Genomic DNA, 25,654 nt, shown 5'->3' with positions numbered 1-25,654 from the left:
CCCTCCTTCTCCCTCCTCCTTCTCCCTCCCTCCTCCCCCCTCTTCCCTCCCTCCTCCTCCCTGCTCTTCTGCCTCCCTCCCCCCCCCCCCCCCCCCCCCCCCGTCTCCAGCCTCTGCTTAACATGCAGCCTCTTGTTGGAAGGTGAAATCAAGCTCCCCAGGGACTACTGCGCCTCGGACTTGGACCTGGATTCTGACTTTGCGGTCGTCCTGCCTCGGCGGCGTGGCCTGGGCCGCTGCGCCACCGCCCTGGTCAGCTACCTGATCAGCCTGCACAACAGCATGGTCTCCAAGGTGGAGACGTTCTCCCAGGAGAGCAGCAGGTGAGCACAGGCCTCCGGAGGTGCAGCCGCTCCGCCCACGCCCACGCCCCCGGTTGCTCCGGCACTCCTCAGACACCCTGATGGGAAGCGGGGGCCTAGGTCGGGGTCCCTGCGGGCCTGACCCAGCCATGCGCACTGTCCCTGTCCCTCAGCTATTCCGTGGACGCCTCGGAGGTGGGCGAACAGCATGTCATCAGCTACGACGTGGAGCGCGACCTGACCCCGCTGATGCTGTCCAACTGCCAGTACCAGGTGGAGCGCGGTGGCGCGGCCCTGCAGCACATGGACCTGGACAAGATGGAGCGGCAGCTCATCAGCCGCTTCCTGCAGGGCAAGCCCAAGCTGACCCTCAAGGTGAGCCCCTCCCGGGCCTCTGGGACGCCCACTTCCCCCCCCAGCATCACCCCTGCCGCTCCCCTGCGTCGTGGCCACACCCCTCCAAGCCTGGCTCCAAGTCTCAGACTCGCCAGGTTTTCGTGCCATGGACACTGCCATGCTTCCCTTTTTCCTCCCGGGCACCATCAGCTGTGCCTTCTGCTGTCCCCGCCTTCTGGCCAGCACAGCCCACTCGCTGCTTCCGTCTGCAGCCCACACCCTCCGGCTGGCTGCTGCACCACCTTGCCCGAGTGCTGTGGAGGACACAGGCTGCAGGGTTCCTCATGCAGTCTTCCGGCCCTGGTGGCTGGGGCAGGTCCCTCATGTTGCTGTTTCCACAGACCACAGGGCAGCAGCGAGCTCCCGGCCTGCCCGCCTTCCTGCCCGGGACCAGTCTGTCACCCTGTGGGCTCCCCCAAGGTGGGCTCAGCCCTGACAGCTCCCTCATGTCTCGCCGTAGGGCATCCCGACCCTGGTGTCCAGACGGGACTGGAACTACGAGCGCCTCTTCAGGGACATCAGGAACAAGATGGCACAGGTACCCTCAGGGACCCTGCCGCTGGCTCAGGGTTGGCCCCTGCCTCCCCGCAAGGAGAGTGGGCCACACAGCGAACTGCCCCCTCAGTTGTTGCGTGGACACCGACGGACCTCAAGGGGTGGCCTGGAGGTGGACGCCCGCGTCAAGCCGGTGCACAGGCGTCGTTTCTGAGGAGTCACTGGGTGCACAGTTGTCCAGCTGTCGCTGTGGTCATCGGGCAGGTGGCCCTGCCTGTGGCCTTGAGTGGACAAGCAGTGCAGCTCCTACGGGGAAGCGAGAACCAGGAAGCCACCTCATGGCCCGGGTCTCCTGTCCTCCCCCCAGGACGCCCTGCCCCTCTCGGCCGTCAGCACCATCACCGGGCTGCTGCAGACCTACAGTGCCGCCTGCGAGGCCCTGGCCGTCACCGAGGTGGCCCTGGGCTTCCTGGGCACTGCTGGCGGGGATCCCAGCATGCCCCTGAACGTGTACACCCAGGAGATGCTGCGCATGGCAGAGCAGACGGGACCGGTCCTGCAGGTGGGTTCGGCAGGGCAGCTCTCCTCGGAGGGCATCAGGCTGGCCCTCCCTGGGTGGGAGGTCAGCCCCGGCAGAACCTGGCTACACAGCCAGGGTCAGCCCAGTACCCCTGTGTGAGGGCAGGGACAGGAACCCCCCACCCCCATGCAGTCGGTCAACAGCGGAAAGAGCGTCTTCAGGACATCTGGGGTGGCTGTCTGCAGAGGACAGTGCTGCAGTGCCCGGCAGGGGCAGCTCCGAGGGTGGGAGTGGCCGGAACAGGGGGGCTTCGGGACGAGGGACGGAGGTCAGCTGGCAGCACAACCCCTGTCTCCGACTCGGCCTTTGTTCTCCCACAGACCCTGAGCAGGTGCCAACTGAGGCACGCCATCGCCCTCTGGCAGCTGCTGGCCGCTCACAAGTCCGAGCAGCGGCTGCGGCTGAATAAGGTGAGGCCAGAATCGGCCATCCTGGGCTCAGAATGCGCTCCTCACCTCACCCACCCCTGCTGCAGTGCCCACCCCACCCCGGCTGCAGTGCCCACCCCACTCCACCCACCCCGGCTGCAGTGCCCATCCTGCCATATCTTCCCCACCAGGATCCCTTTGTGGACATCGATCTGAGGTACCAGAAAGAACTCAGCCCCGAAGATGCGCAGCTGCTCAGCGCCTGCCTGAAGCAGGGAAGCCTGGATGCCTTCCTCCTGGAGCTGCATGAGATGATGGTCCTCAAACTCAGGGCTCTGCCAGATGAGTCCAGCTTCAACCCCGCATGGAGGTGGGCATGGGGCATGGGATGGGCACCCAGCTGGGAGGGGCCAGCTTCAGCCCCGCGTGGAGGTGGGCACGGAGCGTGGGACCGGGGTGGGCACAGGACGGGCATAGGCAGCCCACTGCCTCCCCACCTCCCAGATGCCACACACTTCCTACCCTGGCAGGGATCCCACATCCTGCTGGTGTTAACAGTTGATAAAGCCATGTAGTCTGCTTCTAATAGGTACACCCCCGGTGGCTCTAGTTTGAAAGTCGAGGTCATGAGAGCCCTTCCATCTGCTGGTCCACCGTCAAGTGCCGGGCAGCCTGGAAACTCCATCCGGGTCTTCCATGTTCCAGCAACGTGCTACTGGGCCACTAGGTGGCAGGGCCCCAAGCCCTGGAGCACCTGCTGCCTCGCAGGGTGTTAACAGGAAGCTGGGACAGAGGGCAAGGTCGGGACTTGAACCTGGGTCCTTGGAAATGAGGCAGGTGGCTCAAATGGTAGTTGAGCCACGCACCTCCCTCCGATGTGTATTTTGAGGGGCCAGCACTGCGGCATAGCAAGATCAGCCTCCGCGTGTAGCAGCAGCGTCTCACAGTGATGCCAGTTGGAGTTCTGGCTGCTCCACTTCCCATCCGGCTCCCTGCTGCTGGCCTGGGAAAGCATTGGAGGACGGCCTGAGGCCTTTGGCTCCTGGCTTCAGGTCAGCTCAGCTCTGGTTGTCATGGCCCTGGGGCAAGAGTCTCTCCTGCTGTCCTGAGGCTCTGCCTTTCAAATAAAAACAAATGAATCATGTTTTAAAGTTTATTTTGGAGCAAAAGCTCCAGGCACATTCTTTCTTCATGAACTTTCTAAAGACCCACACATGGATTTTTAAAAAAAAATTTTTTTTTGCACTACAGTAAACTTTAGTTCTTTTTCTGTGAATTTTTTTATATCCCTCCATAGTAAGACACAGAGTGGAATTTGAGGTTCTGAATCGTATCCCCAGGAGGCTTGACTGTTGGCACTGCTGCTGCACGGGACATGCGCCGTGGATGCGTTTGGGCCTGCATGGGCGTGGGCGCCCGGGAGCTGCAGTCCCTGCGGGTGTCAGTGCTGATCGGGGCTTTGTTTTTTCAGCCTGAGAGACACGCTGGTGAGCTACCTGGAGACCAAGGACTGTGAGATCCCCGAGCTGGAGGAGTTCCCGGAGGAGATCCTGCTCTGCAGCTGCGTCTCCGTGTGGAAAGCGGCCGCGGCGCTGAAGCGGGGGCGCCAGGCCAGGTAGGCAAGCTGCCGCCCTGCAGGAGGCCAGGGAGCCGCCCCTGAGAGCCCCACACGGCAGGCGTGCAGCAGGAAGCCAAAGGCACCACAGCTCCACCCAGCCGTGCCGCTGCCAGTCGTGGAAGTTCCAGCACTTTCTGTGCGTGAGTGTGAGAAGCGGGGACTGTCACGGCCATGACTGCAGAAGGAGCACGCCCAGGCCCAGCCTGTCCTCCGCAGCCACTCTGTCCGGGACAGGCGGGGCAACTGGGCTTCCTCACTCATTCTGCCTCCTGCGTCTGCATCCGGAGCCCTTGGCTTGCAGGAAGGTGCGCATCTTCATCTTCCCGTGGGCTCCTGGCCAGCCAGGGAGCTCTCCCCAGCAGCTCCTGCCCAGCGCCTGGCCGCTGGACCAGGGATCAGGGACACTGCCCGTCCCAGCTTCCCCACAGGAGGGGGCAGCGGGGCGCCAAAAACCTCATGGAAGGGGTAGCTACAGAAAAAAACTGTGGATCACAAAAACTTTTCTTTTTAGGTCTTTTGATTCCATTTTCTATCATTTTTTTCGGAAGTTCTTTCCTGTTGGGACAGGGATGGGTAGCCAAGGCACCTTCCAGGGGTCGTGTTTTGAAATGCCCAGTGGAAGCTGCTCCTGGAAATGGGCACTGGGCGGGCAGGACCTGCCCAGGAAGCAACTGGGGCTGCCTGCCAATGCGGCGAGCCCTGGGTTCCCACAGTTACCGCCTGTGGGGTTCTGCCCCTCAGGTTCTCAGTCCAGACCGGGAGGTTGGCCTTCACTCCTGTCCTCCTCCATCCAAAACCCCCCTTGGCACTGGGCGCCTGTCCTGGGGCACCCCCCTGACACCCACATCCCAGCAATGTGAAACTGGGCCACTGGGTAGGAGCCCCAAGAATACAAAATGCTGGCTGAGAACCCATGAGGGTGTGGAGGTAGGGCCTGAGCCTGCCCAGCTGTGACCACAGACCTCTGCCTCCTGCCTTCCTGGGGCAGGGGTCGTGCCCTTTGCCCTGGGGACTCCTGTGACACCTCGGAGCTGGAGTGCAGCTGGCCCTGGTCACCACGTGCCACAGCATACCCCACTTCCTCAGGTCCATACGCTGGCCAGCAGGGGAGCAGGTGCTAGTGTTGGGCTGTGGAGTCTTCATCCCCCTCTTGGCCTTGAACCTTCCGGGCCATGCTTCTGAAGCCTTAACTCAGAACACTGACCAGGCAGATGCCATTGTCCTGGCCGTTGGCCTTTTAATAAACTTGAATCTTTCTGCCACATTATTGTCTCTGTGGACCGCGCACCTGCCTGACACACAGGCATCACTTGGGTTCCTGGGACGTGGGCGGGTCCAGCACTGTGGCTCCGAGGCTGGCATGGAGCATTGGGCAGCACCGTCCCAGGGTCAGGGCACAGCCCTGCCAGGCCCCACCACTGCCCCAACCTCAGGGTACAGCCCCGCCAGGGCCCCAGCCTCGGGGCACACCCCTGCCAGGCCCCACCACTGCCCCAGCCCCTGGGCATAGCCCTGGCAGGTCCCACCAGCAGCAAACAGTACTGTTCCTTCCCTGGAAGCCCTCAGGGTGGGCTAGACCTTGCAGGGTGGACATGGGGTGCAGCGTCCCCCAGCTCTCTGGCCACACGCCCTAGGAGGCAGCGGATGTTGCCAGCGTTGTGTTACTGTGCCTTTCAGCGAGATGAGAATAAATCAACGAGCGTCTCCCAAGGGTCTTGCTGTGTGTGCTCTGGGCTGTAACTAAGCCGCCCTCTACTGCAGCCAGCGACTGCCCTGTGTCCACGCAGACTGGTCCAGCCACCAGCAACTTGCGGTTGCCACACCTCCTCGCCCGAGGAAAAAGGCTTCCAGCTGCAGCGCCTCCATGCACTGCCTCCCCACTGTGGCACCCACCTAACCACCAAGACAGGACGTCACACACCAGTGACAGTCACCACAAACTCTAATTACAACGAGCGGGGAGGCAATCAACTGATCGACAGGGACCGACACCCCTTACCAGAGGGCGGCCCGAACGGCACACTGGCAGGGTTGTTATAGGGACACTCTACAATGGCTTGCATGCAGGAGGCGCTGCGCGTTCCCTGCCTATCTCAGCTGGACAGCCTGTGCTCGTCTCCCCTCTGGCCCGGCAGTCCAGATGACCAGGCTGGGGCCTTGGCGACATCTGTGAGACAACCAGACTGATCTGAATCCCTGGGAACTGGGGACCATCCGCGGTGCAGGGCCCAGCCTCATACGGTCTCATAACCAAGCGAGTAAAGCAGGAATTACAAAAGGGACAAGTATTGCGGTTGGGCTTGGCGGCGTGGCCTAGTGGCTAAGGTCCCCGCCTTGATCCCATATGGCCCCTGGTTCTAATCCCGGCGGCTCCACTTCCTCTCTATCTCTCCTCCTCTCAATATATCTGACTTTGAAATAAAAATAAAATAAATTAAAAAAAAAAAAAAAAAAGTATTGCGGTTGGCGATGAGCCACGTTTACTCCATTTCCATTTCAATTCTACACCACGAATGTTAACAGCTGGGAAGGCAGCCCCTGCCTCTCCAGGCCCTTGCTGGGAGGGAGCCGGCACCCTTGGCTGAGAGTGGGGCTGCCGGATTCGAACCGGCGACCTGCTATTCCACAACGCCAACTCTCAGCAGGTGAGAGCCCCTAGGTGCCTGCTTGCTTCTCAGCAGGTGAGAGCCCCTAGGTGACCTGACGGGTGAGGTGAGCCTGGCCCCGGGGCGCACACCTGCTGCCCAGTTCCTGGCCTGTCCGGCCGGCGGGACTCAACACACAGGCAACGAGGCGACGCGGCTGGCGGCGCCATGGCAACCGGCGCGCCACCGGATGTGACGCCACCGGAAGAGCGACCACCGTCCGGCCATGGCGCCAAAGGCGCCGCAGCGGCCCCCGGAAGAGACGCTGCTGCTATGGAAGCGGTAGTGGGGCCGGGGGGCGCGGGGTGGTCCTCGGGCTCCCGTCGGGGCCGCCTCGACGCGCCTGTCCTCCCCCAGGGAGCAAGCCCGGCTGCGGGCGCGCGTGGTGCAGCGGGACACGGAGGCGTGGCAGCGGGAGCCCGGCTTCCCGGGGCTGCGCAGGGTCGGCGGCGTGGACGTGTCCTTCGTGAAAGGGGACAGCGTCCGCGCGTGTGCCTCCCTGGTGGTGCTCAGCTACCCCGAGCTGCAGGTGACCGGGCCCAGCCGACCCCACGCCGTCTCCTGGAGCACGCTGTCCTCTGCCTGGATGTCCCGGGGCTGGCCCCTCCGCCCCCCGGGGTGGGCACGTTCTGTCCCCTGGGACCCCGTGCCTTGCCGGCCGGCCGACCGGGGCCCCCCTCCTGCGGGGTCCCGTGCTGGGGAGCCGAGAGAGGGCCTCTGGGGCAGCGCACCGCCATGGGGCCTTCTGGTGCTGCACCCCGGGCCGGTGCGGCGCGGGTGACCCGGGCCCCTGGCCTTGCCCAAGTTCGGGTGAGACCAGGCCCGGGGGTCGCCACAGGCAAGTCAGTCCCTGGTGGGTCGTGGTGTTGAAGCCCACCCCCACAGGCGGGGTGGGTTGTCTCGGTCCCATGGGAGGCGGAGGTGGGTAGCTGAGGGCCGCCTGCCCACAGCACGCCCGGTGACAGGTGGTGTATGAAGAGAGCCGCTTGGTCAGTCTGACGGCCCCCTATGTGTCCGGCTTCCTGGCCTTCCGGGAGGCGCCCTTCCTGGTGGACGCGGTGCAGCGACTGCAGGAGAAGGCACCCGACCTCATGCCGCAGGCAGGTGCCTCGCCCCGAGGCAGGGGGAAGCCCCTCCAGGCTCTCCAGTCACGGTTACCCTGGGCCAGCCTTGTCCCCCGCGGGCGGCCAGCTCACTAGGACACCCCTGTGGTCTGCAGGTCCTTCTTGTGGATGGCAATGGAGTGCTGCATCACCAAGGTAACCCTGGGCAGGGAGGGTGCTGGGGTAGAGGGCACAGCTGCCACTGCCTGCCACCATCAGAACCCATGACGTCCCCACCCTGTCTGCTGCCTCTCCCCTTGTCTGCCCACAGCAGGTGCCACTGCCCAGTGTCAGCCTGGCAGGGCCTCGCTCCAGGTGCCATCCAGAGCCTGCCAATGAGGCCCTTGTCTGCCCTCGCTTCCGCTGCCCTCCCGGGGCCGGCCAGTGAGGCCTTGTCCATGACCCAGGCAGGACGACTCAGGTGCCCGAGTTAGCTGGTGTGGCCTTTGTTGCGCTTCTTTGAGGGGCAAGGCCCAAGCAACATAGCTGTCCGCTGGCTCACTCCCTGAACACACTGGCCTGGCCATGCCTCCAGGTCTCCCACATGGGGGCCAGGAGCCCTGGGGCTTCAGCCTGGGCCTGCATAAGCCGGAAACCAGGAAACCAGGACTCCCACAGAGACCCCGGCCTGTCCATCCTCCTACACCTGGCTCTGGATCCCTGGGCTCCCAGCTGCCCCTCCCAGCCTCACCCTCTGCCCCTGGCAGGCTTTGGGGTGGCTTGTCACCTTGGCGTCCTTACGGATCTGCCATGCATTGGAGTGGCCAAGAAGCTCCTGCAGGTGGACGGCCTGGAAAATGACGCCCGACACAAGGAACAGGTTTGCAGGGGAGGGAGGAGCTGCCTGGGACCCTGGGCTGGGGTGGGAGAGGGAGGAGCTGCCTGGGCCCCTGGGCTGGGGTGGGGGAGGGGTCCTGTATGCTGCCGCCTTGCTCAGCTGCCTTCCCACTGCCACCTTACGTGGGCCGTTCGGCGGTCTCTCGGTCCGGCTTTCCCATCCCCTAGATTCAGCTCCTGCGGGCCGGCGGAGAGACCTTCCCGCTGATCGGAGGCTCTGGGGCCGTCCTGGGAATGGTGAGTGGCCCTGTCGGAGGCTGCCCTGAACCAGCAGGTCTGCCCTGAGCCCCAGGCAGAGCCGCTGACCATTAAGTCCTGGCCCAGCCCGGGCCGCCCACAGTGCTGTGACAGCACCTTCGTGCCACAGGCCCTGAGGAGCCATGACCGCAGCACCAAGCCACTCTACGTCTCCGTGGGTCACAGGGTCAGCCTCGAGACGGCCGTGCGCCTCACCCACCACTGCTGCCGCTTCCGGGTCCCAGAACCCGTGCGCCAGGTGCAGGCACCATGGGGGGTGGGTCTGGCACTGGTCCCTGGCCACCTGCCCTTCCACGCTACCACCAGCCTGCAGGATCAGAGGACAGGGGACTCTAAGCCAAGGGTACCATGCTGGAGAGCTTGGCAGGGCCGCAACATGCCCCACAGTGGAAGTGGGCCAGGGCCGGGGCCTCATTCCCGTCCCAGAGCCAGCCATGCCCACGCTCCATGCTGGGCTGCACAGCCTCTCTGAGCCCAGGACTGTTTGGAGACTCAGCATGGCCAGGGCAACCCCCTCGGGGCAAGAGGAGCTCTGGTCCTCTGGCCGGGAGGCCCTTGCACACTGGCAGGCTCAGTGCTAGGGCAGCCCATGTGGGGACGCTAGGACACGGGCACAGCTGGCACACAGCACCCAACCTCCCTTTGTGCCCCAGGGTCAGCCCTTGACTGAAGATTGTCAGTCTGTATGGCCAAGGAGATAGGACTCAGTGTGCGATGCCAGGTCCCCGCAGGAGAGCCAAGAAGGAGGCTGAAGAGCTGTGAGCCAGCAGGGAGGTCCCAAGCACACGGGAGTCAGTGCTGGGTTCCCTGGGCAGCAGCCGCATGAATGCAGTGAAAGCTGCCCTGGGCCAGGCAAGGTGATGGGGGAGCAGGCGGTCCTCCACTCCAACCACAGCCTGTGCAGGGGCCGGGCAGAGAGGCCATGGAGAACCCACAGCCTGTGCAGGGGCCCGGGCAGAGAGGCCAGGCAGGACCCACAGCCTGTGCAGGGGCCCCGGGCAGAGAGGCCAGGCAGGACCCACAGCCTGTGCAGGGGCCCCGGGCAGAGAGGCCAGGCAGGACCCACAGCCTGTGCAGGGGCCCCGGGCAGAGAGGCCAGGCAGGAACCGCAACCTGTGCAGGGGCCGGGCAGAGAGGCCAGGGAGAACCCACAGCCTGTGCAGGGGCCGGGCAGAGAGGCCAGGCAGGACCCACAGCCTGTGCAGGGGCCCCGGGCAGAGAGGCCAGGCAGGACCCACAGCCTGTGCAGGGGCCCCGGGCAGAGAGGCCAGGCAGGAACCGCAACCTGTGCAGGGGCCGGGCAGAGAGGCCAGGGAGAACCCACAGCCTGTGCAGGGGCCCCGGGCAGAGAGGCCAGGGAGAACCCACAGCCTGTGCAGGGGCCCGGGCAGAGAGGCCAGGCAGGACCCACAGCCTGTGCAGGGGCCCCGGGGAGAGAGGCCAGGCAGGACCCACAGCCTGTGCAGGGGCCCCGGGCAGAGAGGCCAGGCAGGACCCACAGCCTGTGCAGGGGCCCCAGGCAGAGAGGCCAGGGAGAACCCACAGCCTGTGCAGGGGCCCCGGGCAGAGAGGCCAGGGAGAACCCACAGCCTGTGCAGGGGCCCCGGGCAGAGAGGCCAGGCAGGACCCACAGGCTGTGCAGGGGCCCCAGGCAGAGAGGCCAGGCAGGAACCGCAACCTGTGCAGGGGCCGGGCAGAGAGGCCAGGGAGAACCCACAGCCTGTGCAGGGGCCCGGGCAGAGAGGCCAGGCAGGAACCGCAACCTGTGCAGGGGTCTCCTGACTCCGGCTGCAGTGCGTACGGCGGCCTCCAGGGGGCAGCCGCAGCCCACACCAGAGCAACACATCTGGACATCCTGGTCTGCAGCTCAGCAGCCACCCTGGGCGAGTGGCCAGGTCTGTGGTGGAGGTCTCCAGCCCACTTGGGTGGTCCCAGGGGCAAGCAGGACATGCCTCCTCTGGGCCTCCAGCCCTGATCTCACCTGTGTGGGGTCAGCCCCCAATGCTGGTCCCACTGGCCCATGTCGTTCCTCTGGGGGCAATTCCTCTGACTGTCCTGCTGCAGCCCCTAGTCTCCTGGGACAATGAGATGCCTGGGGTCTGTGTCTGCCTTCCAGAGCTGCACGCTGCTGCTGGCGCAGACGGGACGGGGAGGAGACACCCGAGGGGCCCAGGCCACGCTGCTCCTGGCGCAGACGGGACTGGCACGAGGGAGAAGACACCCGAGGGGCCCAGGCGAGGTCTCTGACAAAGGCCGCAGTTGGAACTTCAGTCCTGAGTGGTTGCTGCTGGACTGTCACCATGGGAGGCTGCTCCCGGTGCTGCCCGGATGCCTGCCTGGCCCAGCCCCTGTGGGCCACGACCCTGAGCGCTGTTAGGGAAGGGGGACAAGGGGGAAGGCACACCATGGCTCAGAAGGGTAGTCCTCTGCCTGCAAGTGCCAGCATCCCCGTGGGCACCGGCTCAAGTCCCAGCTGTCTGCTCACGGCCTGGGAAGGTAGCAGAGAATGGCCCATGTGCTCAGGCACCTCCCTCCACGTGGCAGACCTGGAGGAAGCTCCTGGCTCCTGGCTTTGGATCATCCCAGCTCTGGCCACTGTGGTCATTTGGGGAGTGAACCAGTGGATGGAAGATCTTTCCGTCTCTCCTCTCTGTAAATACACCTTTCAAATAAAAAATAATAATAAATCCTTTTTTAAAATGGGGTCAGGAAGAGGAGCGATCGAAAGACATCTTCCCTCTGCTGGTTTGCTCCCCAAGTGGCTGCGGTGGGCGGAGCTGGACCAGGCTGGACGCAAAAGCCAGAGCCCAGTGCGTGCTCCCATGCCGTGCAGGGCCCAAGCCCTGGGCCGGCCTCTGCCGCTCTGCACGGGGTGCAGGGCCCAAGCCCTGGGCCGGCCTCTGCCGCTCTCCCAGGTGTATCAATGGGCTGGTCAGGCCGTGGAGCAGGTGGGGCTCCGACACACAAATAGCAGCTGAACCATAGGACTGCTCTGGCCCGAGGATCTTCATGGACCCCGATGCCCTGACAGGGAGCTGCGAGGACTCTGCATGGATTTAAGAGCAGGAGGGCGTGTCCTGAGGCCTCTGTGTGGGTCACCCCGTCCCTGCTGCTCCCCTGCAGGCTGACATCCGCTCCCGGGAGCATGTCCGCAGGACCCTGGGGCTGCCTGCGCCTGGACAGCTGAGGTGAGTACCTAGGGGGCTGTTGGGGTCTGACCCTCCCCGCTGTGCTGAGAACATGGGGCCTGGCAGGTCGCTGAGGGGACCCCAAGAGTCTTTGGGGGGGGCAGTGGTGTGGTCCCAGGTTGGTGGGAAAGCCCTCGAGCACCCCTCACCTCCCCCCCCCCACGTACGCACAGGCCCTTGGGCCTTAGCCCGCCTTGCCGCAGGCCAGCTGGTCCCCTCTGGCCACTACCCCACAAGGTGCAGGGCGTGCGCTGTAGAAGGGCCCTGGGCTGGGGACTCGGACACACCCCAGCCTGCACAGAGGCTGGCGGCCTGGGGTCCCAGGGCTCCCCAGCCTGTGCACTCGGTCCCAGAGCTGCCGCACCAGGGGCAGGCGCTGAGCCCCAGTGGGCTGACATGGGTGGCTGTTCCGGGACAGCTGTCCCAGCATTGCCCTTCCCCTGTGTGGGGCCTGCAGGGTACCTCTTGGTCTGGCCATCTGGCCTGGGCCCCATGGACCCAGGTCCACGGCGATGTGTGGAAACCAGCTGGCGAGGGGGCTCCCCCCGCTGGCTCTGGCTGTGACGCTGCCCCCTTAGCAGTGTCATGACCAGGGGCCAGAAGGTGCCTAGGCCCAGCGGCAGCTCCAGAGAGCCTGAGGGTGAGGGTGACCCCCTGAGGACCACAGCCGAAGTGCCAGGACAGACCTGAAAGACCCACTCCAGGACGATGCCTGAGGACAGCGACTGCCCCGGGAATGGTCACCAGGGGCCCCGGGACTGCCCTCCACCACTGCAGGAGGGGCAGCGGCCTCCAAAGACGCCGAGCACTGTACCCCTGGATGTGCAGCCCAGCTCAGGCCAGCCAGGCTGGGGCCAGCACCACAAGCGGGCTCGGGGTCTAGTGGCCCAGCGGGCCCAGCTGCCCACCTTCAGGACGGCCTCAGCCCATACCCCGCCTGCACCCCTAAAACTACCTCTGCTCAGATTTCTGCTTGTCTTTTCTCTTTATTGGGGTACATTATAAAGTCAGACCACCGCCCCAGCCACATGGAGCCAGCTGCAGCAGCTGGGAGGGCCAGCTGGCCCGGCCACCAACTGCTGCAGCTGGGGCCTCTCCTGCTCCCAGACCAGGGAGCCTCACCCTTGGGCAGCTTGGCCCCAGCCCGCTGCCATCCAAGACTTCAGGCTGCACATGCCCGGCCTCCTGCCTGCCCTCAGGACGGGGGAGGGGGGCCCTGGGAGCACAAACTGCTGCCGGGCAGGGCTGCTGCGGTCTGACCAGCTCTCTCCCGCCAGTCTCGGTGCAGCACAGGGCCTCAGGCAGGGCAGCCTGTCCTGTCTCCCTCGCACTGACACTTGGCAGGGCAGGGCTGGGTCCTGGCCAGCAGAGACCCCGGTGAGGGGTGGCTTCCCTGAGCTGAGGCCCAGTGGGGTGGGACCAGGTGCTGGGCAACAGAAACCTTGGGAAGGGACAGCCAGCACACCAGCGCAGGGCCAGCTCTGAGGAGGAGGGCTGCCAGGCTCCGGCACTGGCCCCGCAGGCTGACTGGGCCCTGCTGCTCTCGCTGCTCAGTGCCCAGTCAGTCCTGCAGGAGAGCTGAGAGTTCTGGGGTGCCCCTTGCCAGTTATGGTCACACATGTGTCCTCCTGGGGTCTGCGTGTCCATTGCCTTACAGGGTCTGGAAGGGCAGACAGCACAGCGCATGCCCCCCAGGTGTGTCACGTGCTGGCCATGGCGTGTGAGGCAGGCCAAGTCAGAGTGGGCAGGAGTGGACTCCCCAGGAAGCCACTGGGCACTCCCAGGGTGGCCGAGAGCTTGCTCGGCCCCTGCCGGGACTTGGCCCTTGCTCTCTTCAAGGCCCCCTCGCCTCTTCACCCCACACCCACCCACCACACTGGGGCCCCGGCTTTGCTGTCCTGGCTGACTGCACCCTGTGCCTGGCCGTGTCCCCGGCCTGTGTCAGGTGCTGTGGGCTCGTTCTGCAGAGCTGCAGGTGCCCGTGGACTAGGTCCGGCGCCCCCACCAGCGGAGCACCGTGGCCCTGGTGGGCACAGTGAGAGCCTCCCGCTTGTTGCGGTGAGGACTGGGGGGTCAGGCTGGCTGTGCGCTGTGCCCTTTCTGATGTGCTGTGAATACGTTGTACCTCAGGTTATTCACTGCAAGTGTGTAGAAATACGATGGGTACTGGTTTTGTTTTTGAACGCTTTATTTTTATCGGAAAGGCCGATAAACAGAGAGGAGGAGAGACAGAGAGGAAGATCTTCGTCTGATGATTCACTCCCCAAGTGAGCCGCAACAGCTGGAGCTGAGCTGATCCAAAGCCAGGAGCTTCCTCCAGGTCTCCCACGTGGGTGCAGGGTCCCAAGGCTTTGGGCCGTCCTCGACTGCTTTCCCAGGCCACAGGCAGGGAGCTGGATGGGAAGTGGAGCAGCTGGGATTAGAACCGACGCCCATGTGGCACATTCAAGGTGAGGATTTAACCACTACGCTATTGTGCCCGGCCCACAATGTGTACTTTTTAAGGAGATATTTATTTACTTGAAAGAGTTACTGAGGGAGAGACCAGAGAGAGCTCTTGAGCTAGCTGGGTCACTACCCGCATGGCCACAGTGGCCAGGGCTGGGCCATACTGAAGCCAGCAGCCAGGAGTGTTAACCACACGGGTGCAGGGCCCAAGCACTTGGACTGTCCTCTGCTGCCTTCCCAGGCGCATCAGCAGGGAGCTGGATGGGAAGCGGAGCAGCCGGGACACCGGCCAGCACCTGCATGGATGCTGGTGCTGCGGTGTTACATGCTGCCCGTGGCCACCCTTCCCTCAGCCTTGCTGTGCCCGTGTGGCTGTGGGTGCTGACAGCTGTCATTGTGGGGTTCTGCCCCTGTAGGATCCCGTCCGTGTGTGGGATCCTGGCCGTGTGTGAGTTCCCGTCCGTGTGTGGGATCCTGGCCATGTGGGATCCCGTCCGCGTGTGGGATCCCGTCCTGTGCAAACACAGATGCTTTGAGCTTCACCTTTGCCTTTCTGATCTGAATGCCTGCACCTTTTTTTTTCTGTGGCTCTTGGCTGCATCCCAGGGCTGCCCCAAATCTGCCCCCGCCAGCTCTGCTGCTGCACAGCCCACCCACTCCCTTCTGGCGTGGGCCGCTCGTGACTCGTGTGGAGCTGCCCTGATGTCCCTGCTCTTAGAGTCTCACTGACCCCGCAGACCCTGCCCAGGGCATCCCCGCTCCCAGCCAAGACTCAGAGCTCAGACCTGGCCCACACCTCCAACTCCCGCAGCCACCATCACTCCCACCCCCCAGGCACTCTAGGTCCCAGGGTGCGTGTGGGATCTGCAGCTGAGGGAGCAGAGTTCAGGCAGGAGACACAGGCTCAGCCATCACTTTTAGGCTAGGTGGGGTCAGGTGACCCTGCCCAGAGCCCCTCCGCAGGGCTGGGGTAGCCATGTGTCTATGCAGAAGCAGGGGGAGGGACCCCTGCTTCCTGCCGTCCCTGTCACAGGCAGCGACTCAACGCTGTTGGGACCCCCACCTGCTCCCTGGGGCCGAGTGCAGTGAGTCGGCTCCTTCCCACAGAGCCATAAAAATAGGGCCGGTGACGTCGGCCAGCGCAGACCACAGCCTGCGCCCCAAGCTAAGAATACACCTGACCCTCTCAATAATTCAACTTGAACTTAAATAGCTCCACAGATTCACCTGTTGCTGTCATAGTGGCCTCAGGAGGAAATGGCCCAGCACCTGGGCCTCTCCTAGGACCCCTGGGGAGGACCCCTGGCCTCTTCACTGTTCCTCACGGGAGCTGTAGAACGGAATAGGACACCCAAGGTGGACTATGGGCCCAACTGTTGTCTCAGCTGTCTCCTGGGTGCCCTGGTATCCTGCCCAGAGGGGACTCTGAAGGACCTGACCAGGGGCATAAGGTCGTGAGGCACTGAGGTACCTACACACAGGTGGGTGTGCATGCTGGCAGCCCGTGAGCCTCCCCCATTGGGCCAGCTGCCCCGACGTCCATGGGGCTGTGAGGCCCTGTGTCCACAGAGGAAACCATGGCCTTCCTGCAGGGTCCCCACCGATCCCATCAAGCCCCAGGGGAGCAGCAGGATGCAGCGCCCAGCAGCCCTGGGTGGGGGTGGGTCCTGGTTGCAGCGCCGAGGCCAGGCCTGTGCAGATCTCCCCCAAATTATTAATTGAAGGCAAAGGCACGCGGTAGCACTGCCAGCCAGACGAATGGCACACAGGGTAATTAGGCGCGCATCGGCAAGTGGTGGCGCACAGGCCGCTGTCCCCGAGTCACCTCCCGGGAAGCTGGGCGCCTTCTGCACCCCCACAGCGTGGGCGGCCGTGGCTGTCGGGTGAGGGCGAGAGTGCCTCAGGGCAACCCTTTGCTGGTCCTGCTGGCAGGCCTGGGCCCCCCATCCCACGGGGGCATGAGGGGCAGCGGGGGAGCCGCAGGGGAGGGGTACCTCAAGGGTGCCCCGCAGCACCCCCTTCCCGGCTGGAGCAGCAAGGTTGTCTCCCTGCCTTTGTTCACAGAGCAGGTGCAGGTGAGCCTGGCCCCTCCCGCTCCCCCCCGGCGCAGCTGCTTCCTTCACAGATTCACACACTGTCGACTTCCTGCTCCCGACACGGAAAGGCCTCGCACACCTGGCCCACGTGTGTGCACACACAAGCACAGGCTCCCCCTCCCCCCAGCCTCTCACTACAATTGAATCAGACCTCACTGTGTGCGTTATTAGCTTCTAAGTACATTCCTGCTCTGTAGCAGCCTCTTCCTTATGGATGCTGGGCTGTCTGCGCCTGGGTTCCGGACACACTGCTCACTGTGGCTGGGGGACCAAGGCAAGGGTGGTGCCTCTGTCCCCCACCACACCCCACCCCCATTCCCTGGTGTGGCGCAGCTGCTCAGGGAAGGGGTCCAGTGCTGAGGACACAGCCTCCTGCTGCCAACATGCCCTGCTCAGGTCTCCAGAGACCTGCGGCCACAGCCAGCGAGGCCCGGAGTCATTGGCCGGTCTGCGTCCAGACCCCCTTCCTCCAGAGACCAGGCCAACTAGCCCTGCCGGGTGGGGGCAGTTATGAAGCCACACCTCCCAGCCAGCCTCCCAACAGCCTGTACACTTGCCACCTCCTTCCCGGGGGTCTCCCCTCCTCTGAGGTCCCCCGCACACCTGCCCTGTTCCAGAGAGTCCGGACAGTAACAATCACTCCCAGAGGAAAGAACCAGCAAAGTGGGGATTTTTGTTTTTTTAACAACCCACAAAAGTTTTCATCTTGGTGTTTTTCTAGTTTCTAAGATGCACAGACAGCATAAGCTTAGCTGACATGACTGGAAGCGTCAGGTGTCCAACCGGGACCGCAGCTCCCCCGGGGGGTCCCCCAGTTCCTCCCGGGGCAACAGGTGCTGGGCCTTGGGGCTGCCACTGTGCTCGGTGCTGAGGCCATGGCCGGCGGGGCCTCCACCTGGGTTGTGGGGGTCCCAGGGCGGGAAAGGGAAGGTTTAGCCTGCCTCCTGCACTCAACACCAGGGGAACCCCAAACAGATGCCAGTGTCCCTGCTCCTGGCACAGGCATCTGCCCTCCTAGGAGCCTCTGCAGGTGGGTGTACGCCCCAGATGGCAGCATGCAGAGCTGGGCTCTCAGGACCTCTCTCGGTTACACATGGCTAACTAGTGGGATCCTGTGAGTTCACCCCCGGAGCCTCGCCTAGCCTTGCTGCGTGGCCCTGTTGGGGCTCTGTGGCTGCAGCCCCAGGACTGCTTGCAGGTAGCCCATGCAGAGTCTCATGCCTTCCCCCCAGCCCAAGGAATGGGCGTAACCTGCCACCGCCCAACAGGTGGCAAGTCCTGGTGCTCTCCAGCTGGGGGCCTTCTGCCTGGGCCCCAGGAAGCCACTGCCTCTTCCCACCAGTGCCCATCTTGTCTCTGGATAATTCTCTCCCAGGGCCAGCAGGGAACCGTGTGACTAAGGCTCCATTATTAACCTGCCAGTCTTTTTTCTGGGGCACAGCCGCTAACAGCTTAGGGGACCCACTTGGCATATAACGAGGTCTCTATGACAAATTACTTGGGTATCAATTAGCTGCCTGGGGAAAATGTCAGGACGCGTCATGCTGGCTGGGAGGAGGAGCCAGCTGACCCAGTGTGGTCAGCCCCCTCGTGCATGGCCAGGAGAGGGGCAGGGCCTCACCTGCACCTGCCCAGACCTGCCTCAGCCCCAGGGCAGGGCCCTGCTGGGAAAGGAGGGACAGCAAACCAGTCAGCTGAGTGAGAGGCTCTGCAGGATGGGCGGTGCTCTCCTAGGAAAGAGAAGGGTGAAGGCAGGGGTTCCGGGGATGAGGGACAGAAGGGAGGCTGGCTGCCATGCAGATGGCATGTCAAGCACTAGACATGCCCTCATTGGCAGCAGCTAGCAGGTGCTAGGAGCATCTGGCCGCCAGCAAAAGGAGGAGATGCCCACCCTGACATTCCCACCTGCAGTGACCTGAAGACCCCGGCCCCGGAGTGGTGTCAGGGACAGGGGCGTCCTGGAGAAGAGGTAGGCCCACCAGGAGCAGCCCAGGGGCAGGTGTCCCCTGGGCTGTTCATGCAGGCAGCGCCTTCTGGCACTGCTGGCGGTTGCTCTGCTGGGTCCCTGAGGCGTGTCCCCAGGAAGTGCCCCGTAGGGTCTGCCTGGCGGGTGATTGGCAGCTGCCACCTCCCAGCCCCCTAGCCTCATGCCTATTCATGACACTGACATATGGCACCTCCGCGGGGGGCGGGGACGCTGCCAGCTTAGAGCGGCGTGTCCCCATTCGGGCCCTGCCGGAGCCAAACAAATGCAGGCTGCGCAGGGAGCAGAGGCGGCCCGGGGGCGTGCGCGTGTGCGTGTGTTTGCGCCGCGCTCGGGCTGCAGGGAGGAGAGGGCGAGACCCGGCACGCTGCGGGGAGGAGGCACGTTGGAGGGTCAGGCCGTCCAGCCCTACGCCGCAGGCTGGCCTCAAAGCTGCAGGTCCGCCCTGAGCAAGCCACAGGCCCCGCGGCCGCGCGAGCGGGTCCCCGCGCTGTTCCAGTTCTTCCTGGAATCGGGACGTTCCACCGAGCAGCAGAGCACGCTCCCCAGGGCTCGGCGCGGCCCCTCCCGCAGCCCGGGCTGGGCCAAGCCTAGCGCAGGGCAGCCCGAGGGCCCCCGCCCCGCCGCCGCCTGCAGTCTGAGCCAGAAGGAAGTTGGGCTTGCCAGCCCAGCTGCCAGCAGCCTCGGAGTGCAGCCCAGCAGCTGGGCAGGCCCGAGGGGGAGTCGCAGACGCGGGCCTGAGGCTCTGTCTGGTCCCTGGCAGGCTCTGGACGAGTCTTGCAACAGGCTCTGCACCGGGCAGCCTCAAAAGGGTGTGTCTGTGGGCCCTCGGCAGGTGCCCCTACACTGGCCTTACCCCAGGAGTCCCTGGTTGCAGGAGTGCAGCCCAATAGGGAGAGCCCGACCTTCCGACCTCCGCCCCACCAACTGGGCCAGGGGGCCTGGCCGGGGGACAACAGCAGCCCCAGTGGCACACTCGCCCTCGCCGGGGGCAGGCTTTGGACGAGGGCCCCACCCCGCCCTGCCTGGTGGCGCTCAAGTCCGCAGCCCGCACCGCTGCGCATCCGGGCATCTGCTGCTGCCGGCTTGGGCAGATGGGCTGCGGTGAGCTAAGTGTGTGCGGGGGCAGGGGTGCCATAGGAACCCCTTCCCGCAGAGAGCGAGGGGGCGGGCGAGGCAGGCTCCTGCCGGTGGGGAGAGTGGCGCGGGGGAGGGGCGCTGGGCCCGCCGAGCTGCTGTCTGCACCAGGGGCGCAGGGCAGATGGGAGCGGGATGCCCACCCTGGCCAGGGGGCCCCTGCCTCTCAGGGCCTGAGGTGCCAGGAGGGCTGCCTTGTCTTTGGGGCTCCCTCCAGCTCCTGTAGACCCGTGGGGTGGTGCTCCTGGCATGACCAGCACACATGGGCTCTGGAAGGGAAGTGCTGGGTAGGGCCACCACCCCCACCCTGGCCCCAGGAAGCTGGGCGCTGCGCAGGGCCCCAGGGGACAGAGTGCAGGAAGGGACTCCTGCCCCAGCTGTCCCCAGAGTTTCGCTACTTTCCAAAGTATGACATTGCTGCTGACCCAGGTCTGGCTGGGAGGCCCATGGGTACCCATGGGGGTTGAGGACCCAGCGCCAGGTAGACTGCCGGGCAGACCTCAGCCGGAGCTCCAGACACCTGCAGCAGGTGCACTGTCTCACTCCACCTGACCCGGGTATGGGGTGGGCTAACCATCCACAGCGGCCTTCGCTGCTGCCCTGTGACCCGAGGGAGACCCTGACTTGCAGCTGGGCCAGGAGGAGCTGGGTGTCCTGGGCAGCGGTGCACAGGTCCACCTTTCAGGGAGGTCAGGAGTGGCAGGACCAGATGGGGGGGAGGTCACAGAACTGTGGAGGCCATGGGCAGCTGAGCAGGGACAGCCGGACTCCCAGGGCCAGTCCACCCAGCCTCACACCTAGCCCCCGGAGGCCACAACCAGCTCCCACCCTGACCCCGGGAGCCACAGTCCCACTTGTGAGTGGCCAGGCACAGTCTATGGAAATATTTCTTGTAACTGCCTTTCAAGTAAATAAATCTTTTTTTTTTTTTTAATTTATTTTTATTGCAAAGTCAGATATACAGAGGGGAGAGGGAGGAAGATCTTCCATCCACTGCTTCACTCCCCAAGTGGTCACAATAGCCAGAGCTTCGCCGATTCGAAGCCAGGAGCCAGGAACTTCCTCCAGGTCTTCCATGCTGGTGCAGGGTCCCAAGGCTTTGGGCCGTCCTTAGAACCAGCGCCCATATGGGATCCCGGCATGTTCAAGGTAAGGACTTTAGCCGCTAGGCCACAGCGCCGGGCCCTCAAGTAAATAAATCTTTAAAACAACAAAGGCCCCAGGATCCCCATCTGAGGGGGGATTTCGCAGCGGGGGGAGGGGGGTCAGGGCCATGTCCGGTGGGGGCTGCTGGCCACCTCCTGGAAGTCTCCAGCACTCAGTGCCTTTTTTGCTGGGCTGGCTGGTGGGCTGATGGTTCCAGGAGATGGCAGAATGGGGCAAGGTCCTGCCACAGGGGACATCGCTGTGAGCTGCCTGCAAGCAATGGCCAAGGAGGGGAGCCCCACCCCAGAGACCAGGCTCTTCCTTGCCCCTGCCCTGGGGTGGGGGGTCGGCAGTATCTGGCCGCATGCCCCCCTCCGACTGCAGGGGCCTCAGCCTTGCCTGGCCAGACACCTGCTCCCCAAGCATCCGCGGCAGCTCCGTGGCCCCTCGGCCCACACCGTCCGCCTCCGTGCCTCTGCACTGCCCCCTCACAGAGATGAAGTCATCGCAAAAGAGAACCAGAAAATAGAGAGGGAGAAGGCGCTGGAGAGACAGGACTTTCCGCTTCCCCTGGACGGGGGACAGCACAGGTCCCAGGAGAGCTGGTGGCCACCGGGCTGTACCCCTCAGCAGCAGTGCCCCAGGCAGGGAGGCTATCACGGGGCCGGGCCAGGGGCCGCGGGGCTGGGCTGGGCCAGCACAGGCTCTCCCGCCGTGTGTTTGTTTAGGATTCATACTCAGCGACTTCCAAGAAAGGCTCAGTCCCCTGGCTGGGAGGCTGCTCCCTGCCACCCACCCACACTTGCCCAGCACCAACAGGTGCAGCCCCTGGATGGCGGGCAGTGTGGGCCCCTCTCTGCCGCCCGGCTCCCTAGAGCGGGTGGCCCCTCCCAGCCTTGAGGAGTGCGACCAGGTAGCACCATGCCCCCTGGGTCAGGGTGCACGAGTTGACTGGGGTGCCTGTGCCTCACCCAAGCCGCTGGGAGGAGGCTACACGGCGTGCCGTGGTGGGGGGACAGCCGCCACTCCAGGCCTGCTAGGACAGGGACACTCAGCACATGAGCCTGGGGCAGGTCCCCAGTGGCAGATTTGTGGCCTGGCAGGGAGCCCAGATCAGAGGAACCCCAAGGTGAGCACTGGGGAGACGCGGAGTGACAGGGTGCCAGAGAGGCTAGAGCTGCGTTGCTATGTGGGGACCACTGAGGAACACGCCACAGGCCCCAGGGGAGCTCAGCTCCGGGCAGGCAGACGGGGCCTGGGGGGCCACAAGGCTGTGGGAGCCGGGCGGGGGTGTAAGGGTGGACGCCAGCAGCCACGTCCAGAACTCTGCCACTTCTGAGCGTCCCCGCCAGCAAGCACCGTGGGCGCACAGGCGTCCCTGCCGTGGGATGGAAGAAGCCCAGCTGTCCCTGCCAGCCCCGGCGCTATGTGCCAGCAGGACAGCACGCGCGCCGGCCCGACCCACGGGCAGTGCGGTGCAGAGGGAGGTGGAGAGCGCACGCGCTGGGGCCGCGCTGGCCTGCCAGTCCGTGCGCTGCCCGTGTGAGCCTGGGGTCCACGGCGCGACCAGACGGGAAGGGGCCATGCCAATGGGCGGCGGCAGAGGGCGCAGGCCGGCGAGGACCGAGGGGGGAGGCGCACAGACGTCGCAGGTGCCCCGGGGTGCAGCAGGCGGCAAGCACGGGGCACGGCCGAGGCGCACTGGCCACTGCACGGCCGGACACCGCGTGCCCGGCTCCCGTCCAAGGCCAGGCCCCGCCGAGCACGGCGCATGCGCGGCCTCCCCGGGGCGCCCCGAGTCCCCCACAGCGGAAGTCCCGCCCCTGCGAGCCCGAGTGCCAACCCCCGGCGAAGAAGCCCGGAAGCCTGACTCTCGCGAGAGGCCACGCCCCCGCTGCGGCTCGGCCAATCGCTGAGCGCGTGACAATGTTGCCGGGACAACCGAGCGACAGCGTCCACGGCAGAGTTGCTGGGTCCGGAGATGGAGGGAGCTGGGACGCGAGAAGCCAGCCCGGATCCCCCTGGGCGCTGGGAGAACGCGACCACCCCTCCTGAGAGCCTCCCCTCCGCTCAGCCCGGATCCCCAGCTGGAGGGCACGGGGGCTCGGCCCACCCTGAGCCGGCCCACCCTGAGCCGGCCCTGAGTCCACCCTGAGCCTGCCCACCTGAGCCTGCCCACCCTGAGCCAGCCCTAAGTTCACCCTGAGCCTGCCCACCCTGAGCCGGCCCTGAGTCCACCCTGAGCCTGCCCACCCTGAGCCAGCCCTAAGTTCACCCTGAGCCTGCCCACCCTGAGCCGGCCCTGAGTCCACCCTGAGCCGGCCCTGAGTCCACCCTGAGCCGGCCCTGAGTCCACCCTGAGCCTGCCCACCCTGAGCTGGCCCTGAGTCCACCCTGAGCCGGCCCTGAGTCCACCCTGAGCCGGCCCTGAGTCCACCCTGAGCCTGCCCACCCCGGGCCGGCCCTGAGTCCACCCTGAGCCGGCCCTGAGTCCACCCTGAGCCGGCCCTGAGTCCACCCTGAGCCTGCCCACCCTGAGCCGGCCCTAAGTCCACCCTGAGCCTGCCCACCCTGAGCCGGCCCTGAGTCCACCCTGAGCCTGCCCACCCTGAGCCGGCCCTGAGTCCACCCTGAGCCGGCCCTGAGTCCACCCTGAGCCGGCCCTGAGTCCACCCTGAGCCTGCCCACCCTGAGCCGGCCCTGAGTCCACCCTGAGCCGGCCCTGAGTCCACCCTGAGCCTGCCCACCCTGGGCCGGCCCTGAGTCCACCCTGAGCCGGCCCTGAGTCCACTCTGAGCCGGCCCTGCGTGTGGATATGGAACATGTGGACAGGGGGTTTGGGGGAGTCTTGGGGTTTGGCCTGTGCCAGAAATTAAACTGGGTTGTCAGTGACCGCAGCTGGAGCATGTGCAGATAGCTGCGGCACTTGGTTTAAGAGTAAATCGGGTCACTTGGAAACCCTGAGGAATTGTCCCCACATGCACAGGGACAGTGAGTGAAGCCTCGGGAGGACCTCGAGGCAGGAGCTGCCCTTTTACACCCGCGGCAGCCATCCCCGATCGGCCAGAGGAACAAGGTGACAGCTGATCAGGAGGGTGGTGGCGGCCTTGCCCAGCCTTGTTAGGGCTGGTCCGCAGCAGGTCAGCCTCCCCCATAGCATCAGCATCCCACAGGGTGCAGGCTCGAGTCCTGGCTGAGCCACTTCCCACCCAGCTCCCTGCCAATGGACCTAGGAAAGCAGCAGAGGACAGCCCATCTTTAGGACCCTGCACTCGCGTGGGAGAGCCAGACGGAGCTCCCGCTCCTGGTCTCAGACCAGCCCAACTCACCGTTGTTGCTGTGTAAGGAATGAACCAGCAGATGGACTATTCCTCTGTGTAGTTCTACCCGTCAAGCAAACAGACACACAGAAAGTGGGTGGCCCTAACTGACCACTGCCCTGCACGTCAGCTAAGTGCCCATCAGCCTAGCCGGCTGTTGACCATGTCAGTCTCTGGTCCCACTGACATGTAGAATTACTGCAAGTGTTTCAGAACATTTCTTTCCAACCTTATGTTTCTTAAAAAAAAAAAAAAAGTTTGTTGTTGTCACCCACTTGAAAGGCAGTGACGGGAGAAAGAGCTTTCATCGGCTGGTTCACTCCTGAAACGTAGCAGGTGCAGCCAGGAGCCAGGAGCTCAGCCCCAGGGTTGGCTGTCCCCGCTGCACCAGCGTGCCGGCCCTGCTCTGCCTTGCACCATGCACTGTTGTGTTTTTTCCCTGACTGCCCCGCAGACCCTCGCGAGGCGGCGGAGGTGGCAGTGGAGGCTCTGGCTGCAGCTGATGGGATGGCACCTGCACCTGTCCAGTTTCCAGCTCCCCCTTCGGCCGTGTCTGTCCATCCGTCCCATGGTGCGTGAACCATGCTCACTCGTTCCCACTTCCTTGTGACGGGAGGCCACTGCAGGGCTGGCGGCATCTCAGCAGCCCGTGACGAGGGGCATCCAGGCTGGTTGGGAACAACGCAGGCTGCACCTCTGAGCGGGGAAGGGCCCAGAGACCCCAAGGCCATGGGGAGCCCTGGGACTCCCAGGGCCAGCAGCCAGATCTTACACATCACGCGTGGTCCCAGTAGGGCGGCTTCCTGCATGCCCAGACCCCTGCTGGTCCTGGGTTCCAACCCCCAGCCCACCACCAGGTTCCCACAACAGTTGGGGAATGCCTGGGCAGGACATGGGGGCTTTAGTGGACTGGAACAGCATCTCCCGAGCCACTGGGTGGTCTTTGGGCCCAGGGACCCAGCTCGGGCCGTTGGGCTCTGCCACGCTAAAACTGGCCTTGGTGCCCCGGCTGTCCTCCATGTCCTGGGGTGACCCTGCCAGGGCTGGTTCTCCACCTTCCCCTCCTCTTCCCCTTCCGAGCGGGAGCGTCCAGGGCAGGAGGGGTTTCCCAAGAGGAGTCCTGCTGGCCTGAGCTGGGCTGTGCCCTAACGCAGGAACGCGGCCAGTTCTTGCTGCAAAGCGTGCCTCTGGCTGTGTTGTTTTTTCCCCCACTCTACATCTGCGCTCACAGTCTGGGATTCTTAGAGAACCAAAACTCTCAAGAGCCAAGCCCAGAGCCAAGAATGTGGGAGCCAGAAGGGATGTGTAAGGGGGGCAGAGTGGAAGTGACAGGGCCTCCGGCAGGACTGAGAGCAGAACTCCAGGCGGGCCGAGCCCGGGGCGGGGCCACGAGAGCCCATGCTCAGCCAAGCAGTGTCACCAAGGTGACAGGGCACACGCGGACTCACGCATCTGAGGTGTCTGTGTGGGAGGAACATGCAGTCACAGCTCGGAGTGGTCCATGCCAACAGGGAGGCTAGCAAAGGGCCAGGGGCCGGCAACAGCAGACACACCAGGGCGGGCCCACCCTGCCCCTCTGCCTCCTGTCAGAGATCCCAGAGCCGGCAGGGAGGTGAGAAGGCCCCGGGCTGGTGGAGGCTGGCATGGAGAACGGCTTGGTGGGCTCTGCTGCAGCTAAACAGACTCTGTGTAGCCCCAACCTCCCCGCCCGGCACGGCCACCTGCAGCAGGCC

At 64.7% G+C, this 25,654-nt stretch overlaps 3 protein-coding genes across 5 annotated transcripts in view; all 3 read left to right on the top strand.

The window, feature by feature from the left end:
- RNF213 (ring finger protein 213) overlaps positions 1-3,788 on the top strand; it is a 68,812-nt gene extending 65,024 nt beyond the window's left edge. The window contains exons 63-69 of the mRNA XM_058675702.1: positions 143-323; positions 476-677; positions 1,159-1,236; positions 1,561-1,755; positions 2,094-2,183; positions 2,333-2,511; positions 3,613-3,788. Of these exons, the coding sequence (XP_058531685.1) occupies positions 143-323; positions 476-677; positions 1,159-1,236; positions 1,561-1,755; positions 2,094-2,183; positions 2,333-2,511; positions 3,613-3,760 (1,073 nt within the window). The 3' untranslated portion in view covers positions 3,761-3,788. The remainder of the gene's footprint in view (positions 1-142; positions 324-475; positions 678-1,158; positions 1,237-1,560; positions 1,756-2,093; positions 2,184-2,332; positions 2,512-3,612) is intronic.
- The window catches only part of GAA (alpha glucosidase), a 164,696-nt gene that overhangs the window by 116,531 nt on the left and 22,511 nt on the right, over positions 1-25,654 (top strand). The gene's annotated exons all lie outside the window — the stretch shown is intronic.
- On the top strand, positions 6,613-12,497 carry ENDOV (endonuclease V). 3 transcript variants are annotated; one of them, XM_058676128.1, is made up of 9 exons: positions 6,613-6,686; positions 6,762-6,933; positions 7,370-7,504; positions 7,624-7,663; positions 8,215-8,327; positions 8,513-8,581; positions 8,712-8,840; positions 11,726-11,790; positions 12,372-12,497. In XM_058676128.1, exons 1-9 carry the CDS (start codon positions 6,631-6,633, stop codon positions 12,478-12,480), a joined length of 888 nt encoding a protein of 295 aa, XP_058532111.1. In that variant the 5' UTR covers positions 6,613-6,630; the 3' UTR covers positions 12,481-12,497. The 3 variants fall into 3 exon arrangements, with proteins under 3 accessions (XP_058532111.1, XP_058532110.1, XP_058532112.1); XM_058676127.1 differs by having other exon boundaries at positions 6,762-7,022; XM_058676129.1 differs by lacking the exon at positions 7,370-7,504.

Source organism: Ochotona princeps, chromosome 17 (genome assembly GCF_030435755.1).
Source record: "Ochotona princeps isolate mOchPri1 chromosome 17, mOchPri1.hap1, whole genome shotgun sequence".
NCBI classification, from domain to species: domain Eukaryota; kingdom Metazoa; phylum Chordata; class Mammalia; order Lagomorpha; family Ochotonidae; genus Ochotona; species Ochotona princeps.
This window is presented reverse-complemented; position numbering and strand designations above follow the sequence as displayed.

What these genes read in the sequence shown, in the direction of transcription:
- ENDOV (XM_058676127.1), top strand. An exon ending in TCCCAGAACCCGTGCGCCAG is followed by an intron (nt 8,841 to 11,725) that starts GTGCAGGCACCA and finishes GCTCCCCTGCAG; the next exon opens with GCTGACATCCGCTCCCGGGA. An exon ending in CCTGCGCCTGGACAGCTGAG is followed by an intron (nt 11,791 to 12,371) that starts GTGAGTACCTAG and finishes CCCCCTTAGCAG; the next exon opens with TGTCATGACCAGGGGCCAGA.